The following is a 19,110-nucleotide window of genomic DNA, read 5'->3' as shown; positions in this document are numbered from 1 at the left end:
ATAAATAAATCAATAAAACAAATGAAATCAAATAAAGATTAAAACAAATAAATGAAAAGAGTTGTTAAATGCAAGAAATGAGTAGAATTATTAATATAAATCAAATTATATGAAATGCATAAAGGAATGATGCAACAGAATTTAAAAAAATGTTACTAAATAAAATGAAGGAACTAAACAAATTTAAAAAAAAGAATAAAATAAATAAAATGAATGGAAATAATATACCGATAAAATGAAAGCATGTATAAAATAAACAAAATGAATAGAATTTGATAAAATGAATAAAAAGAAGCAAAAATAAACAGAATAAAATGAATTAAATGCTTAAAATGATAAATTAAACTAGAGAATCCGATTAGTGGATACGACAGCTAGATATTTCAAAGTATTCATTTGCATTGAAGAAAATAGAAGAGAGTGTCTAGTTTATATTAGTGATTCTGTTATTGATCGTCGATAGCATATAAACCGCGGCTTCAGTCGATTACAATGCAATCCCTTTCCAGTCATCCATATAGCTTGTTTAATCAGACTTCTCGTTCGGAAGATATGGATTAATGGGTCCTATACAAAAAAGTACCATGAAAAAGAAAAGGTTCAAACTATCAGAATAAGTATTTAATTTCCTGGAAAAGCGAGTGGCCATTGAATGTGTCCCAGGACATATAAACTGCTTTTGGGACATTAATATTCATGAAATTGTAAACCATTTTAGAAATAAATATATTTTTAGTTACATTGATCCTGAAAAAGATACCTCGGGGGTTCAGTACAAATCTGTGTCATTTTTTACTACACAACTATCTGTCGAATACACAAACTCTTATTGTAATCCTAGTTAATTTACTTGTAGAAACGAAGCACTCAAATGAAACGGGTACTAAATTATCCATTTCCACTACACTAATTGTGATTACGATTGTAACTTCAACTGAAGCGCTCTAAGGAAGATACATTAACTTGCATCCCCCATTGAGAGCTCAGGGGGTCTTTGGGAGACATTTTTGTCCCGATCCTTATTATATGTGGAGTTTGTCGATATATCTGGATGTTGATCTGTTATTTTTCATAATAGTTCATTTCAATACAATGAATATGCATTCTCAATAATATCATCACAAAACCGACAATCTTAGTTTTCAGATAATTTATTTGAACAAAAAGTTTAAAAAACGCGCGTGGAACATTTCTTTTCCAAATTTTCATCTTCATACATCCATATTACCCAGATAAGTCGAACACATTTCTTAGATACCCCAGGATTTCGTTAGTTTATAGTGTATATAAACACTCAGTATAGACTATGCTATTCTAATTCGCCAAAAAGCTGTGTCGGTTTCTGATGAGACGAAGTCGAAACGCACCCATGACTAATAAGTTAGGATTTGTGTTCTTCATGCACAAAGACTGGCTTCACCAAAAATTGGCGCCCTAGTGAGAAATTTTGGTGTTTACCCAATTTTTCTCCATAGGGTGAAATATAGCATAGTGCTTTCGCAAAGGCCTGCTAAGCCAAAACAAGTTTCGGCTTCACTGTGTCTTATCGCCATAATCAGAATTTCTTCTCGGACGGGACATCACGTTTGACCAGTTGTTCGATTGCAACACAAAGTGTGTTTTAGTTTTCGGGATATAGCTTAGCGTCAAGTTGGCGATAATCTATTCCGACAAAAAGTTAGTGTCGGTTTCTGATGTGATGAGACTAAGTCGAAGCGCACGCATGACTGATAACTCAGTATAGAATTGAATTAAATAGGACGTGATGTAGTTTTTGATTTTTGATCACCTATCCCCACATAGTACAACTTTCCGAAGGAATATTCCTTCATATTCAGGAAGCAGGGCTTGAGCATTAATTAGCTGTAGTTTTCTCATAATCCAAACATTTTTCTAATTTTCTTAAGAGTACAAATATTTTCTTTGCCAAGTAGGAAGTAATATTAGATTTGTTTCTGCGAGCGGGTCCGTTATACACTAACATGCAAAAACAATTTATAGGGAAACAGCAAACAAATAGTTTTGTCTTCCCAAACCTTGGACATCAATAAATAGGGTAAGGATCCTATTTTGGCACTATTAGGGAGAGGCCCACACTATTTTTTGAACAACTTCAAAAAGGCTATATTATTTTTTAAATTTCCTCAGAATAAAGTATAATTGTACTGTTTCTGAAACCAGTATATAATGCTTATTTAACAGAAATATCTCTATTTTCAGCATAAATGAAAACTAATATCCTATTCTGTGCATCTCCCAAGCAACAATTGAATTTTTATAGCACGCTACAAGTGCAATCTAAGTTTTATCAGTGGCTATAAAACTATCATAAAACCACAATTGTTACTAGGGTTATTCTCACCTCAACGATTCAATTATCGCCTCCTGGGTGTGCCAATTTTCACCTCATCGAAAAACGATTTGGTTGAAACGCAATATCTTATATTTCAAATGCATCGATTCTGACTATCTAGATCGTGGACGCCAACGCATGATTTGTAAAACGTATCATTCTACTTTTTTCAACCGATCAAACCAAACGTAAACATCACGCGCACGAACGAACCTCATCAGCTGATGGAAGTAGAGTGCCCAGTATTGCACTCATAAGAAATAAAGCGAAGGCTAACAACTGGTGATGACAAGTTTCACAGCAAACATTGCATTGACCCGGGCCGAGTTTTATGTTTAGATGAAGATAAAATCTGCAATCAGCAATCAGTTGATTAACTTGAAATGATTAATTATTTGTACCTGAAATTGGATTACAATATATTTTCAAATTCCATATTAACATTTGAATAGGGCTAATAAGATTTGTAAACAAACTTTTGTTTTGCTGATTTCTCCTAATTTGTTAACATTTCAACACAGAAAACATTTGAAATTGGTTCTACTAAGAATAAAGATGTTGATTCATGTGTATTTTTCATGAAATTCAACTTGGTAGCGGAATAATGAGCGAAATAAGTTTGTTTACAAAAGTCTCATTAGCCCTTTTGAAGAATTACTATTGAATTTATGTTTTAGTTTGGTCGCACTGGTGATTTGGTTCTCTGTGCTGAATGCAAAAAGTTTGTTTTGATTGTGGTAGTGTATCTGGATAAACATGGCGATAATGTGCCCCACCGTATTTCTGGATCACGTATTTTAGCACTAGGCCTATCCTAGCGTTCAACGAGTGCTTTTGTAGTGAATTAATAAGAAATGGATGCTCCTGCTAAAATAAAGGTATGTATCAGTGCAATGTTTAATATATTTCTGACGGAATAACGAGATAGGAATTGTCGGGTCATAGCACATAGTTTAGTTAATCGCCGTTGCGTGCTGCTACGTTTCACTATGTGAATGAGACGAAATAGCAGACATTTCAAGAAGTGTAAGAAAGAAGAAATTTTAATTAAAACTAGGATTTAGAGGACTACAAATAAAGCCAATAATTTGAACATATTTTTGCACACCTGGTTCAGCCAACTAGATATTGTCATTATCCCATATACTTGGTTCGAAACCAAGAGGTGCGAAATAGGGTCAAAATAGGCTCTACTTCCATAATAGGCGCCATACCATATTTCAGATTAGTAGAAGATCCTATAACACATCTTAGACTAACAGCACCGGAGCGTGGGTAAAAGCGATTTGCTAACCGCCATCATAACACGACACCGCACCGGCGGTTCGTAAACAGGTTGGGAAATGGAAACTTATCGTTTCGGTTTATAGCTAGTGCGTATATTTGATAACTTCTTCCAACTGACGCCAATGTTGCTATTCGTAGAAAGGAAGCAAAGCAAAGGAAAATGTAAAAAATAGGGTCTCGCGATGATTGAATTAAATAACATTTAAAGTTTACTGAAATTCCAACAATTATTGAAATTGAAAGTTTATTGTTGTTTTAATGAAAATATATTTTCGAACCTTGATTCACACCAATTATTCGTTTGATGCAATGAACAGTATTTGTTTGAATTCAATAACACATATTTATGATCATGCTGTATATTTACTGCGTGAAAGTAAAAATGAGTGCATCGAAGCAACTTGGATTGTACTGGAAGATGTAGCATTATGTCAAGCTGTCATGATGTGTCCCAGGATCAGATTGATGGGTCAAATCAAAAAACCATAAATCTACATGGAATGTATGAGGAAACGCTGCGAACAAATGGAACTGTGAAAAGTAAGATTCAAAAAGAAAGACAATGCGTGAATTTTTCTTGTGCAAAAGTCTTTAATTCAGGTCCAGTAGTAAGTGAAAGATAACGACGATAATGGTTTGCCACACACTCTGCAGCGCTTGGTTCGGAAAAGAATTCCTAAAAAGAACTTCGACGGACACAGATTACACCATCTAGTTTCAGGCGGTGGTTCATCATATTTTCGGGGGATAATATGGTGTTGTGGTGTGTAGTGAAATGTATGAAAGTGAATGCACTATCCTAATAATGTGTTGACTAAAAGCCATTGTTTTCACTGTACCAAAACAGTAGTTTAACAATAATTTATACTACAGTCTAATATGACATTACAATACAAAATCAATAAATTTTAACCTTTCTCCATAAAATTTCAAAGTTCACTTATTTTGTGAAAAAGGAGATGGCGGGGTTGGACGGTCGTACTTAACATTATAAAAATTGATATTTTTAATGCATTCAAACATTTCTTATATTGCTCATAGAAACAGTAACACGAAATGTTAATTAACTGTATAATTTATTGTTGGACAATAAAATTGATTGTTGCAAGAGATTTTAATACAAATTTGCTAGAAGAATTCCACGTCGAACAATGTAGAAATATTCTATGATTCAAGGATAATTACTTTTGTTAATTCGTTTAATAGTTTTTGACTTACTTCGTGAATTTTATCCAAACTATTGATACATGGATGTGGATTTGACGACCAATTTGGTAAGCAGCAAACGTCACGTTCAAAAATGTTCGAACGTTCGACTGTTTAATCTACCTATGATTATGACCTGTGTCAGGCCATGGTAAACGCCGGAGGATCCTTCGGCTCGGTCTAAGCACAGACAAACAGACCTAACAGACTGATTTGAGAAGTACACCGACCATATTCAAAAGAGCACATCTGAACATTACATTACATTACGCTACCTACTGTCGCTTCAGCTCATCGCATCGTAAAATGCGATGCATTTAACAGACGAAGCTCTAATAGAATTTCAAATTGTTTGAGTTAAAAGTGTTCACCATATTAAACTCTGGTTAGGAATTTTGCACTACCCCGTCGGACCATTGTTTGAATGCAAGATTCCGTGTTGTCATTTGCCATACAGATAAATTGGAACCAAATTTATAATTTTTAACAGTAAGTGATAATTTGATTCCATCTTTGGAATTACCGTATCGATAACAAAATGTTGGATTAAATTGATACACTGTATCAATTTACCACAAATTCGTGTGTACCAATTTGGCCCAGGGTACGCACTTAACCCAAGTAACCATAAGCATTAAGCCATTGCACTATATTGGCTATACATTTGCACTAATGTTTGCATTGAAACTCCATTACAGCATTAACAACGCAATAAAGCTCTATATTAGCATCAATAATGCATAACTGCACAGCCGACATATAGCATTATAGCTTGCTCTATATGCGTATATAAAGCTGATACAACGCGTACATGCTTCAAGGATCTTTAAAGCATGTAAGCTTTACAAGTGCATTTAATGCCATTATAGAGCAAATAAAAAGCTGATATAATGCTATTATAATGCTGTGGATTTATTTGTTATGCAACTCTTCTTGAAGATTATATTCGGCATATTTCATTTCAATCGAACATATACAATATAGTCCAGGAAGCAAACGCAGCGCACTTACCGTGAAAGACGAGGCAAGGTACCTCAGTTCGAGACTTACTAAAGGTAATTTTCGTAAACATTCATATCATGTGAGAACGAAAACCCATTAAGGATATTCATTACAATGCATTAGAACAGAGTCAATTACGGTTTTAAACAGAATATTTTATTTTAAATTTTTTTCCTTTTTGCTCATCATACCGAAAGGAAACATAAGAAACTGTTTTAAAACCATGGCGGACAATGACAACCAACTGAAGTTTTTAATAACATTACTATTGCCAATATAAAGCTTTCAAATTTGATATTTGTGCGCTTTTGCTATATAATAGCATTAGTACTGCAAAAACGAGCTGTCAATCTCTGCACAGTAATAGCACTATATTTCGCCTTTTCTGGCATAATATCAGAATTATATAAGTATTTAGGGCTTCATGGCTTTTTAGGACAGCTTTATATGTGGATCTAAAGCAGATATTAGGCTACGTTATAATGCTTGTAGCACCTCAACGATCATCACCCTCGCAACCCACCTGCAATATCAACGAGGCTTCATCGCAGTGATCGTTCTCCATCTGTCGTGCTCGATGCACAGGCAGCGGCTATCGATCGAGTGATCGATCTTTATCAGCCGTACTCGATGCGCGATCTGAAGCCACCGAGATGCATTGTGTGGTGATCGTTTATTGGTCTGTTGTGCTCGATGCACAGACCGAAATCAAAAAAATCATTTGTTTAAATTCCCTATACCTTTGCCCTGTGTAAAATATTTTTTCTTGTTTTCTCGATTCTTGACTTTTGTATATAAGCCCGTAGGCAGTAGCAATAAATCGTTAGTTTACTAAATCAAACCCAACCGAATACTTCTACCGCGTTTCTAAACGATCCGATAACTATAAATTGGTGACCCCGTTTTAAAAAAATGGTGAACGAGGACAAACCAGGCACTGGAGCAGGCAACCCAAAGGTACCGGAACAGCAGCAGGAAGCCAACGTGGACACCCTAAACCTGCCACGACTGAGCCCGCCGGTGATGACGCAATCCAACATCGAGTCATACTTCATGTCATTGGAGTTCTGGTTTGCCGCTTCCGGTATTGGAAATGCCCACGACACCAAGAAGTACAACATCGTCATGGCACAAGTGCCACCAAGCAAGTTGACGGAGTTACGTTCCATTATTGAAGCCGTCCCGCCTGCCAACAAGTACGTGTATATCAAGATGAAGCTGATTGAACACTTCGCCGACAGTCAGCAGAAACGTTTGCAGCTCGTATTGTCTGATATGCCGCTTGGTGACATGAAACCGAGCCAACTTTTCAACGAAATGAGGAGAGTGGCTGGAAATTCGTTTTGTGAACCCGTGCTGCTCGACCTGTGGGCCTCCAGACTTCCACCGCATGCCCAAGCTGCCGTGATTGCCTCCAAAGGGGACCCGACAGAAAAAGCTACCATCGCAGATGCCATCGTGGAATCCATGGGCCTTCGTAGCATCAACACCATCGGTGCGAGCGCACCGAGCACACCAGCAGCGACCGCTAAAGTTACAACAGAATCGCCTCCTGACAGAATTGAAACGCTCCAGCGGGAAATCGCTCAACTGACCAGGATGATCAACAAAATGTTCCGCTCAAACGAAAACCCACGGGAGCGATCACGTTCCCGCAGCCGAAGCAAAGTGAGTAAATTTCGTGATAATGAACCGTCCTATGAAGTCTGCTGGTACCACTCTAAGTACGGAGGGGAAGCACGACGGTGCCGTAAACCGTGTTCCTTCGGACTAGCAACCAAGCCCAGCAACCAACAATGACGTCGTCCAGTTGATCCTGCGTTGGAAATTGGCGAACTTTCCGACACAGCCACACTATTTCGCCTTAAGATCTCGGACACAATTACCAACATGAAATTCCTCATCGACACCGGTGCGGATGTGTCCGTCATCCCGAGAGATCTCAAATCAACCCGGATGAAACCAACGTCATTTAAATTGTTCGCCGCTAACGGAACACCGATTAAAGTGTACGGAGAAGTTATGCTGAAGGTTAGTCTTGGCCTCCGGCGTGAATTTCTGTGGACATTCCTCATCGCAGACGTGTCATCAGGGATCATCGGTGCAGATTTCATTTGCCACTACGACCTGCTGATTGATTTGAAACGTCATCGTCTCATCGACAACACCACGAAGCTGGAAGCGATGGCAGTTTTGACACGGACGAGTGAGTACTCTATAAAAACATTCAGCACGTCATGCCCCTACGCCGAGCTGCTGGCAGAATTCCCATCCATCACCAAACTAGCAGCACCCGGTACAGTGAGTGCATCATCAACAGTGCATCGCATCGAAACCACCGGTCAGCCATCATACGCCCGGCCGAGACGTCTTTCATCAGACAAACTAGCAGCAGCGCGCACAGAGTTCGAACATTTGATGCAACTGGGAATATGCCGCCCCTCGTCCAGCAGCTGGGCCAGCCCACTTCACATGGTGAAAAAAGCGGATGGAACCTGGCGCCCGTGTGGAGATTATCGTGCGCTGAACGCTCAAACCATCCCCGATCGGTACCCACTACCATACCTGCAGGACTTTACTACCATTCTGCAAGGAAAAACCATTTTTTCCAAGGTTGACTTGCAGAAGGCATTTCATCAAGTCCCCATACATCAAGACGACATCCCGAAGACTGCGTTCACCACGCCGTTTGGACTGTTCGAATTCACATACATGACGTTCGGACTTCGGAATGCCGCTCAAACCTTCCAACGGCTCATACACGAGGTACTACGAGGATTGGACTTCGTGTTCCCATATATTGATGATATTTTCATCGCATCATCGTCAGCAGAGGAACATCGTGAGCATCTTCGGCAGTTATTTACCCGTCTACAAGATCACAACTTAGCAATCAATGTTGCAAAATGTGAGTTCGGGAAGAAGGATATAATTTTCGTTGGCCACTCAGTCTCGGCCAATGGAATTCGCCCATTGCCCGAACGTGTTGAAGCAGTCAGCAACTACAAACGCCCGACAACAGTGAGGGAGCTAAAAAGTTTTCTCGCCACAATCAACTTCTACCGAAGGTTCATCCCGAACGCCATCGTGGCTCAAATACCACTTCTCAAGATGACTCCGGGGAACAAGCGCAACGATCGGTCTCAACTAGTGTGGACAGAGGAGGCCACGACAGCATTTGAGCAGTGCAAAACACAACTCGCTCAAGCAGCGCTGCTCGCACACCCCGCGAAGGACGCCGAACTATCTTTGTGGGTGGACGCATCCAGCATAGCAGCCGGAGCTGTTTTACACCAAGTTGTCGATGGTAACGTGCAACCATTGGGCTTCTTTTCCAAAAAGTTCGACAAGGCCCAACTGAAATACAGCACGTATGATCGAGAACTAACCGCAATCTACCTGGCAGTAAGACATTTCAAGTATATGCTGGAAGGTCGAAGTTGCCACATATACACCGACCACAAGCCGATCGTGTATGCATTCCAGCAGAATCCTGAAAGAGCCACCAGTCGTCAAGCCCGTCATCTAGACTACATCGGACAAATAACAACCGACATCCGACATGTGAACGGGAAAGAGAACGCAGTCGCAGACCTACTCTCTCGCATCGCAGCTGTGCACGTAGTGCCGTCGGTGAATTTTGAAGCTCTCGCCGCCGACCAACAAACAGATGATGAACTGCGAATAATTCTGGAAGGTAAATTAAAATCGTCATTAAACCTCAAACAGTTTACTGTTCCAGGCAGTTCAAATCAGTTGTATTGCGACTGCTCGGATGATCGCATTAGGCCCTTCATCACGAAAAGATTTCGTGACCAGTTTCTTCAAGCCACACACGGACTTTCTCATCCTGGTACCCGTGCTACAGCCAAACTGATGACGCAGAGATTCGTTTGGCCAAACATACGGAAGGATAGCATCGCTTACGCAAGAAGGTGTGTACAGTGCCAGCGCTCAAAGGTGAACCGGCATACCCAATCACCCCTCCGCCGGTACACTGCACCTGAGGAAAGATTTCGTCATATCAACATTGACATCGTAGGTCCTTTTCCACCAAGCAACGGGAATCGATACTGTCTCACCATCATCGACAGGTTTTCTCGTTGGCCTGAAGCGCTACCTGTGCCGGACATGACAGCGCCTACTATCGCTCAAGCCCTTGTCTCAGGCTGGATATCCCGCTTTGGTGTACCTACACACATCACCACGGACCAGGGACGCCAGTTTATGTCGGCACTCTTCACAGAATTGGTTCGAACGTTCGGAATAAGCCATCTACGGACTACGCCCTATCATCCCCAGTCAAATGGTATCATCGAGCGATGGCACCGAACTCTCAAGGCAGCCATCCTTTGCCACAACCCGGACCGTTGGACCGAACATCTTCCCATGATTCTACTCGGATTGCGTACCGTCTACAAAGGTGACATACGTGCTTCGCCAGCAGAGATGGTGTATGGAACAACACTTCGCATACCGTCGGAGTTCTTCCACGAAAATCCCAGCAACAACACTCAATCGGAATTCGCAAATGAACTTCGAGATGCCATGCGTATGCTGCGACCACCTGACACGGCATGGCATGGAAAAGGTAATGTGTTTGTGCACCCCAACCTCAAAACGTGCACAAACGTGTTTGTACGCAACGACCCCATAAGGCCATCATTATCACCACCCTACGACGGTCCATACCAGGTGCTTAGCCGAAACGACAAGCACTACCGAGTCAACATCAATGGTCGGAGCGTCAACATTTCAATCGACAGACTGAAACCAGCTTACATACTCGACGATCACCAGCCATCAGCACCCGTTAGCGATCGTCCAGCTGCAACAACATCGGAGCCCCAACCGGCGAGATTCACTCGATCAGGACGACGAGTGATGATTCCACTTCGATATCACTAATCGTCGCGCTCTCTAAAAAGGGGGTACTGTAGCACCTCAACGATCATCACCCTCGCAACCCACCTGCAATATCAACGAGGCTTCATCGCAGTGATCGTTCTCCATCTGTCGTGCTCGATGCACAGGCAGCGGCTATCGATCGAGTGATCGATCTTTATCAGCCGTACTCGATGCGCGATCTGAAGCCACCGAGATGCATTGTGTGGTGATCGTTATTGGTCTGTTGTGCTCGATGCACAGACCGAAATCAAAAAAATCATTTGTTTAAATTCCCTATACCTTTGCCCTGTGTAAAATATTTTTTCTTGTTTTCTCGATTCTTGACTTTTGTATATAAGCCCGTAGGCAGTAGCAATAAATCGTTAGTTTACTAAATCAAACCCAACCGAATACTTCTACCGCGTTTCTAAACGATCCGATAACCATATGCTTATTGGTTACTTGGGAATGTTTATTTCTTGAAGTAGATGTAGTTGTAGTTAGTATTCCATCTCCAGTGATACAACCGATTCTAATTGGAAATGATTGTGTTATTGGCGCCGGAATACTACAAGTTAAGCTTAGCCGGACTGTTGGCTGGTTCTAATTCGCATTCCGGCTTCAGTGACACATTTTAGTTAGAATCGGTTTTATCAATGGAGCCGGAATGTGGACTAAAACCAGCCAGAATTCCGGCTCATTTCCGTTTGAACTTTACTGGGTGTACGCAAGATCCGTATACTGATTACTGGAAGTCAGTTGGCCGATAGCAGCGCCGGCTAGCGGCTGGTTGTTGCTTGCTGATGCCGGAGAAACTATTCTTGGCTCAGCGCATTTCACAGCTGTCACGAAATAGATGACAATACTCCTTTTGTTTACGAGCACTAGATGTGTTTGGTGAATATTGGTTTGGAACTCCCCCTCAACGTTTTTGTTTTACTTTTGTTTTTGTTTTACTTTTGTTTACTTTTGTTCAAAATCGCCTTTGAACATTCTTAAAACGCAGATACCCAACTATACTCTCTGCAATATTACCACAGATGATGGATGTATAGCAGGATTCTCACATAGATTAAGGCGCAAATTTTCTCCCATCCGAATATATTTGACTGTAGCGTCCGAAGGACGTATCGAAAAAATGGCTTTCGCATAATTCAGTAAAACCCAGCTTTTTCTGGCTTTTCAATATAGTATTATCTCCTCTTCAAAGGCTTCGAAATAAAAAAACGAAAGTCTTCGAAACCGATCGTTCGTAAAAACTGGTTCCGCAAAACAATCGTTGAATGGCCGAAAAGTTTTCCACCGCAAGTCTGTTCGTAATATCTAGGATGAGATCTTCTTCATTGCACTCCTGATTCGGAACCGTTGTAGTATGTGCTTCAGACAATAACTGCCAGGCAAACATTAGTTCATAGAATTCTATGAATTCTCATAATTATTATTACATAGAAAATTTTAACATATTTGAACAAAAAATGTCTTATTGAATTCAATTATACAATGTTTATTGCTTCAATCGACAAAATTAATGGTTTGAGCATTTTTTTGCATTCAAACAATAATTAACTTTTAATCTCAATAAACATTTCCAGTTTGAATAATTTTGCAATCATTTCAATAAAATAATTTTTGGAAAAGAAAACGATATTTGTTACTGTAATGATTTTATTGAATTCAATAAATAAATGTATTTTCTTTCTAGCTATATTTTTTCACTGAATTAAATCCATATAATTAAAAAAAATTAAAAAAATACTTTGCAAAAAAAATGTATCGTAACTATAATAACAACTACCGGTGTGAAAACAGAAAATTATTTTGGCAACCTATTTAACAACGACCGTTGCGAAAACGGGTGTCTAAATATATTATTATCGTTTAGCGTAATCAAAATACACACGCATTTGCTTACGCACCGGTGCTGATACTCTTACAAATGTGAAATGGATAGAGAAACAGCAAGATAAATGCGAGTCGTGACGTTGCCACGAACACGAATAGAAAGATAAAGTGTGTGTTTGGTTGAGAGAGTGTGTGATTGCGAGAAATATGGAGGTGGCGTATGGGGAATAATAAATGATGGTTAGTGCCGTGACATTATTTTTATATTATGCTGTATGTTGATTCCTCACATTTTTAGTATACATAATGGAACTGGCTATTTTGGCATCATGACTAGTATTACCTAAAACTTGCAAAAGAAGCCAAATTTTTGCTGGAGTTTGGGATTGCAAAATATAGTTGCTCTCGGTGATGCCACGAGTATAACATGAATATGAATTATATGAGAAATTTTTTATTTTTTTATTTTTTTACTTCGATTATAGAAGTTTTAACCTTAAGGTCATTCGCCTCTTCGGGTTAGAAAAATCTTTTATGAAAAATTTCTAACTCTATGTGCGGCGTCGGTATTCGAACCCAGGTGCGCTGCGTACAAGGCAATCGATTAACCAACTACGCTACGCCTACCCCCTTTATATGAATTCATTATCTCACTACTAGGTGGATTTCTTGATGATCCATGCATTCATACCCGAGCAGAAGAAAATAACTCTGGAACACTAAATTCAGGTATGCCATACCAACGACTGAATACCATATTATGGTTTTAATAAGCTCTACATAGGAGGTAAAATACAAAAAATAATAACACAGAAATGTTTTATGAATAACTAGTTGGTAATAAAACGAGTTATTATAATACCTTAATAATAATAAAAGATTTTTCAACTTTCCAATAACAAAATTCACTCTATGGCAGTATTCCATAATAATAAAATAACTCGTTTATGTACTCATGCCATAGAACATACTACATTAAGGTATTGATTGAGTATTTAATAAATCAATGGCATATATAAATAATACTAAAATAAAGTATTATACTACGTTCACACTACGAGTTAAAACGTGTTTTAACTCTATCTTGATGACATTTTTCTTGTTGCTAATTATTATAACGTGTTTTAACTCTGTAGTGTAAACATAGTATTATACTACGTTCGCACTACGAGTTAAAACGTGTTTTAACGCTATCTTGATGACGTTTTTCTTGTTGCTAATTATTATAACGTGTTTTAACTCTGTAGTGTGAACATGGTATTATACTTCATTGAGGTATTAAGCAGGTATTTAAGAATGATTCTTGAATGCTTGCTTAATAACTCAATGATGTATAATAATCAAATAATAAAGATTTCGTATCATGCCAGCAAATAGTATGCTCAGGTTATTGGCCAGTTATTTTCTTCTGGTAGGGTATACCATCCACATCTAACTCACGGATGAAGGCAATGTTTAAGGGGTGTAGTGGTCGAAAAAATTGATTTCTTTTTCATTTGCTTAATTGTTAGTATTGAACCTCTGGAATAGTCTCCTGCAATCTCGGTGGCCACGCTGAGCTTGATCATTTGACGCCATGCTTTCCTCGCACGTATTTGCTGTAACACACGGAGATTTCAATCTATTGGCAACTTTAATAGCGTTTTTCTCGAAACAGCGTTTTTCAAATTGGCGGACTCGATAACTCAAAAACTAATCAACAAATCGATTTGATTTTGTATACGCGCAATATGCATAGCTTGTCGATGAACTACAGAAAACTGAATAAAATAATTTCTCCTTATTATGTTGAGGAAAATAAGCGAATTTTACAGTAAAATATCAGATTTTTCGGTTTTCATGAAGCCATTTTTCGCACCTCGAGCTTTTTTCAATTTTTTTAGTTCATCTAATAACTTTAAGCCTTACAAATCTTATCGAATTTCATGTGTCTGACAATTTTATCAAAAGTTATCGTGTTCGCCGCGGCGCTCCTTGCCGTGGAAATGGTTGGACGTCTACTCTTGGAACGCTCGTATGTGTGACTCTGCGTGACTGAAAATATTTTTTTTCGTGCACAATGAATGTATAAATAAATTTCAACATTATGCAAAAGATCCATTGTTGCCTTGCCTTCAAAATCGTAAAACAAAATAATTTTCGGTTTGAGCACTTTACACCACATGCCCCCTTAATCCAAGGGATTTATGCATCGACCCTGGCAAAAAATTGAAGTGTATTTCGTACTCTTATTTTGTCTTTGAAGTGAACTACATATTAATTTTTAAGAAATAGTTCATTCGTTGTTGAGTATATTCATAGATTGTTTTCGGAATCGAATTCCTTGAATCACTTAGATGTGTTTTCATATTCCGACATTCAAAACCTGTTTAATTTTACTCCTAGAACACCAGTACAGCAGTACTCTTTATGTAACGATCGCATTTTTAGTTGATATGTTACGTGAGGAACAAAAATATAAAATGCTTAATATCTCCGCCGTTCGTGGACGGATTTCTACATCCTATAGCTTCTTAGAATGGTTATTAACACTGAAAGCCATGCAATGAAAAATATAACAAAACATATTCTTGTTTTCTTGATTAGTTGTTTTCAACAGAAAAATGAAAAACGTTGAATTCCAGTCGTTTGTGTCTTGGCTGAAATGGTAGTGTATGCAATTGTGTCCGGACTAAAACAAACGTTACAAGCTGAGACGAGCGTTTCAAGCTTTAGCTCAGGTGGGCTTTTCAAGTTTTGTGCTAGGTGGGCTTTTCAAGTTTTGTGCTAGGGTGAAAAGTTCGTGTTCAGACTGAAACTGACAGCGTCAAACCAACAGCGTTGGATTATTGTTTTCAACAAAAACATAGTTCGCCCAAATATTAACTAGACGAAACCAAAAACTGTTTTAGTTTAATGTTTTAGTTGAAATTGTGATTAATCGGTTTTTCGTGGGGCAAATATGCGATCATGAGTAGTATACACCACAACACAATATTATCCCTTGAAAATATGATGAACCACCGGATGAAACGAAATGATGATGTAACATGCGTGATCTGTGTCCTACCATGCGTACCTATTAGCAACTAAATCCAGCGTTTCCTTTTAGGTATCCTTTTCTGAATCAAGCGCTGCAGAGTGTGTGGGAAACCATTATCGTGGTGATCTTCCATTTACTTACTGGTCCGGAATCAAAAACTTTTGCACGAGAAAAATACACGCATTTTATTTCTTCTTGAATCTTACTTTCCACAGTCCCCACAATCAGCACCATTTGTTCGCAGCGATTTTCGTTGGACACTGTCATTAGTCTTCATATTGACTTCCACAGATAAAAAATTTTCAGCTTTGGCTAGCTTCAAAACCAATGAAATTCCGCTTCTTGCTAGCATCCCATCAATCGGACCCTGGGACACATCATGCCCAGCTTGACATAATGCTACATCTTCCAGTTCAATCCAAAATGCTTCGATGCACTCATTTTTACTTCCACTTTAAAAAAAAATGTTATTGAATTCAACCAATTGATTTATTGTCTCACAACCAATAATTTTATTTATTGAGCTCAATACATAATTTTATTTAAAATAAAAATCTTCCACGAGTCGAATCAAAATTCACGCATGACACTTCTAAAATCATAAATATCTTTCCGAATGTTTTCAGATCGATTTTCGATTAACAAGGTTGTAGATAATTAATTTATCTATCTATAGATTCTCACTTTTAGTGTTGTTCGAATGCCTAAATTACCACATAGGAGCAAGAATGTGAACTTATTCCATTATAAAACCTACACCGAGGAAAAAGTACCTGAGAATTGTATATTTTATATGAACTAGGTTTGTAACGTTTCCATTGGATTTCAAAAGATAGTCTTATGATCCCGCTTCAATATATGAGCAGAAAAATTTCATAAGTGTTCTTATGAAACTCGTATGAAATCTGTTATCACTTGATATTTTATTTTTCATTAACATCACTTTTGTGAAAACTTCATAATTGTATCTTATGAATTGTGCTGGCAAATATAGCAGATCAGAAACAACTAATTTTAGCTGCAGCAACTATGCAGATTTTATAAACTGAATTCCGAGACGCACGCCAATCAAAACTTCAATAATTCAGATCTTTTAACATTTTTCAATAAAGCATTTCAAATTGATAAAACGGATATGATTTTTGTTTCCCAAAAAAATCAGTTTATTATCGATATGAACTATGTGAATGAAATCAATTGTATATATATATATATATATATATATATATATATATATATATATATATATATATATATATATATATATATATATATATATATATATATATATATATATATATATATATATATATATATATATATATATATATAAATAGTGGCTGTCGTGTACTTCATTATAATCAATGTAATGACCATTGTCATTGATTTATTAATTTGAATGTCTCAATACATTTCGCTAAGGAATGGAAACGAATCTTTAATCTTTTTTTACATACAATAGAAGAAAAATTCTCTTTAATCTTCTGATGTGATCTATATTCGGTGAATAGCTCTTCGTCAAGAATTTACTTTAACCCTAGAACGGTTTTGTGGGGTACATCTGTACCCCAGAGCTATATGCAATCCCTGTAATTCTGTTACGGTTTATTTTAACTGCAAGCAATCTTTATCATAAATCAATTTGATCATTAAACTTCCATTAAAGCAGGTGCAACCTATTTGTTTCACTTGAGCAACTTAACAGTGCCCGCTTAAAGTATGTCTGGGTACCCTACAAAACCGTTTATGTTAGTGTTTTGTCATGTGTACATATTTTGTAAAATTGATTATATCATTTTTCGTTAGTAGAATATTGATACATAGTAAGCGAGAAACTTGTGTAAAATTGTATAAGCTTCAACATTACTGAACAATAGAACTTGTTATTTAATATAATAAAGCTAATATAGCAAAATTACTAGAAAATGCGCTTGGATCGTTATCGTAATTTTTGCTTTGCGGATGGTAGACAAAACCCATTCGTGAATATGATTTGTATATAATGCGTATCACGCACCACTCAGTTCGTCATCTTCTGTATCCCAGGGTCTGTAACGCACTTACTTTATATGCACATACAATGCACTGGCTCTACCTATCTCTTCGACGCCTTTATCGCCGTTACTGCATATTGCTGTATCTTTACTGTTTGTATTGGCGTTTGATGTTCAAAAAAGCATCGAAATAAATACACTTTTCGACTGGCTCTGGAATTATTTACTTTTTATTCAAAATACAATTTAATAATCTTTACAACACCGTATAGAAGGTCAAAATCGGTTAGAAACTATCGGAGTTATAGAAATATTAAGAAGAAATGGGAATTCCGACGTCTTTTGAAGACTTGTTCTATAAAAAATGAAATATTACCTAATAAAGCCAACTAAATACGAATATTTTTGAACAGGCTGCTTTGCGAATGATTTTAGAACAAAATTATCCTACTTTTTTAAAAATTCAATAAAAATTAGATATATTGGAGTTTACGTATAGAAAAAGTCACGAAACCGTTGTAGGGTTAAAAGCATATTTTCATAGTTGACTTATTGTCCGCCTTGTTTGAATTTTTATCGAAAATCACAACAAATTCCATAAATAGAAACATATGGCATCAATTCGAGCATTGTTATGAGTTTCGTAAAACTGTTTATGAAAACCATTATTTCTATCACGTTTTTTGGTTATAAATTTCTGCAATTATCTAATAAATTAACATTACAGCATAATAATTTTCATAGGTGGGTTTCTATGGTGTTCATTTTGATATTTTTAAGAATTTTATAAGACTGTCTGATGAAAATAATAAGTGATGCATCTGTCAAATTTCCCCTCCAAATCATAAGACACAGAACAGAACAGAACTTTAAAATTCCATTTATTATCCTTATATCTGAAAATCATAAGTTGTTCTTATGGAATTTCAAAGCAGATTTTTCTCGTTGTATGCAATCACGAATTTTTTTTTTAGTTTCTCTGAACCCCCTGAAGGATTGTTTTAATTTTGGTTGCAAATAAGGGAAGTCTATTCTTTCATACCCTGAAGTTTCAGAAATACTGATTTTCTGCATAAAATTGTTAGAAAAAGACACCGTGAGTTTGATTTTAAAATTGACTGAGTTCACACGTTTATTCTCTACAACAGGTGGTTTTCAAACGTTGGTTTGATTTCACCACCCAGGGATGAATTAGATGATTGCGGGGGATGAATTACGTGAGCGTTTAATGTTACTACCCTAACATTCCCGTCGGATACTTGAATTAGGAATTATGATGCTGGCTTAGAGTTCAGTACCCAACTTAATCCACCTATCAGTGAGATGAGACATTTTTTGCACATATCGCGGTTGAATCATTAATAAGTTTGCAGAGCTCAAGCGAAATAGGCACCCAACTAGTGGTGAGATGAACACAGTTTCTAGTTCTGCATGAATAAAACCTCGAATAAATTGAATATAGTATATAAATCAACAAAAACAAATGAAATTAAAAAATAAGGCAAAAAATGAAAACA

The 19,110-nt window shown here is 37.5% G+C and overlaps 1 protein-coding gene across 1 annotated transcript in view; it reads left to right on the top strand.

The window, feature by feature from the left end:
- The first annotated feature begins 3,130 nt into the window (after positions 1 to 3,130).
- Positions 3,131 to 19,110, top strand: part of LOC131677949 (doublesex- and mab-3-related transcription factor dmd-4) — a 130,587-nt gene continuing 114,607 nt past the window's right edge. The window contains exon 1 of the mRNA XM_058958053.1: positions 3,131 to 3,231. Coding sequence (XP_058814036.1) covers positions 3,208 to 3,231 — 24 coding nt within the window. The 5' untranslated portion in view covers positions 3,131 to 3,207. The remainder of the gene's footprint in view (positions 3,232 to 19,110) is intronic.

Source organism: Topomyia yanbarensis, chromosome 1, assembly GCF_030247195.1.
Source record: "Topomyia yanbarensis strain Yona2022 chromosome 1, ASM3024719v1, whole genome shotgun sequence".
In the NCBI taxonomy this organism is placed as follows: Eukaryota; Metazoa; Arthropoda; class Insecta; order Diptera; family Culicidae; genus Topomyia; species Topomyia yanbarensis.
This window is presented reverse-complemented; position numbering and strand designations above follow the sequence as displayed.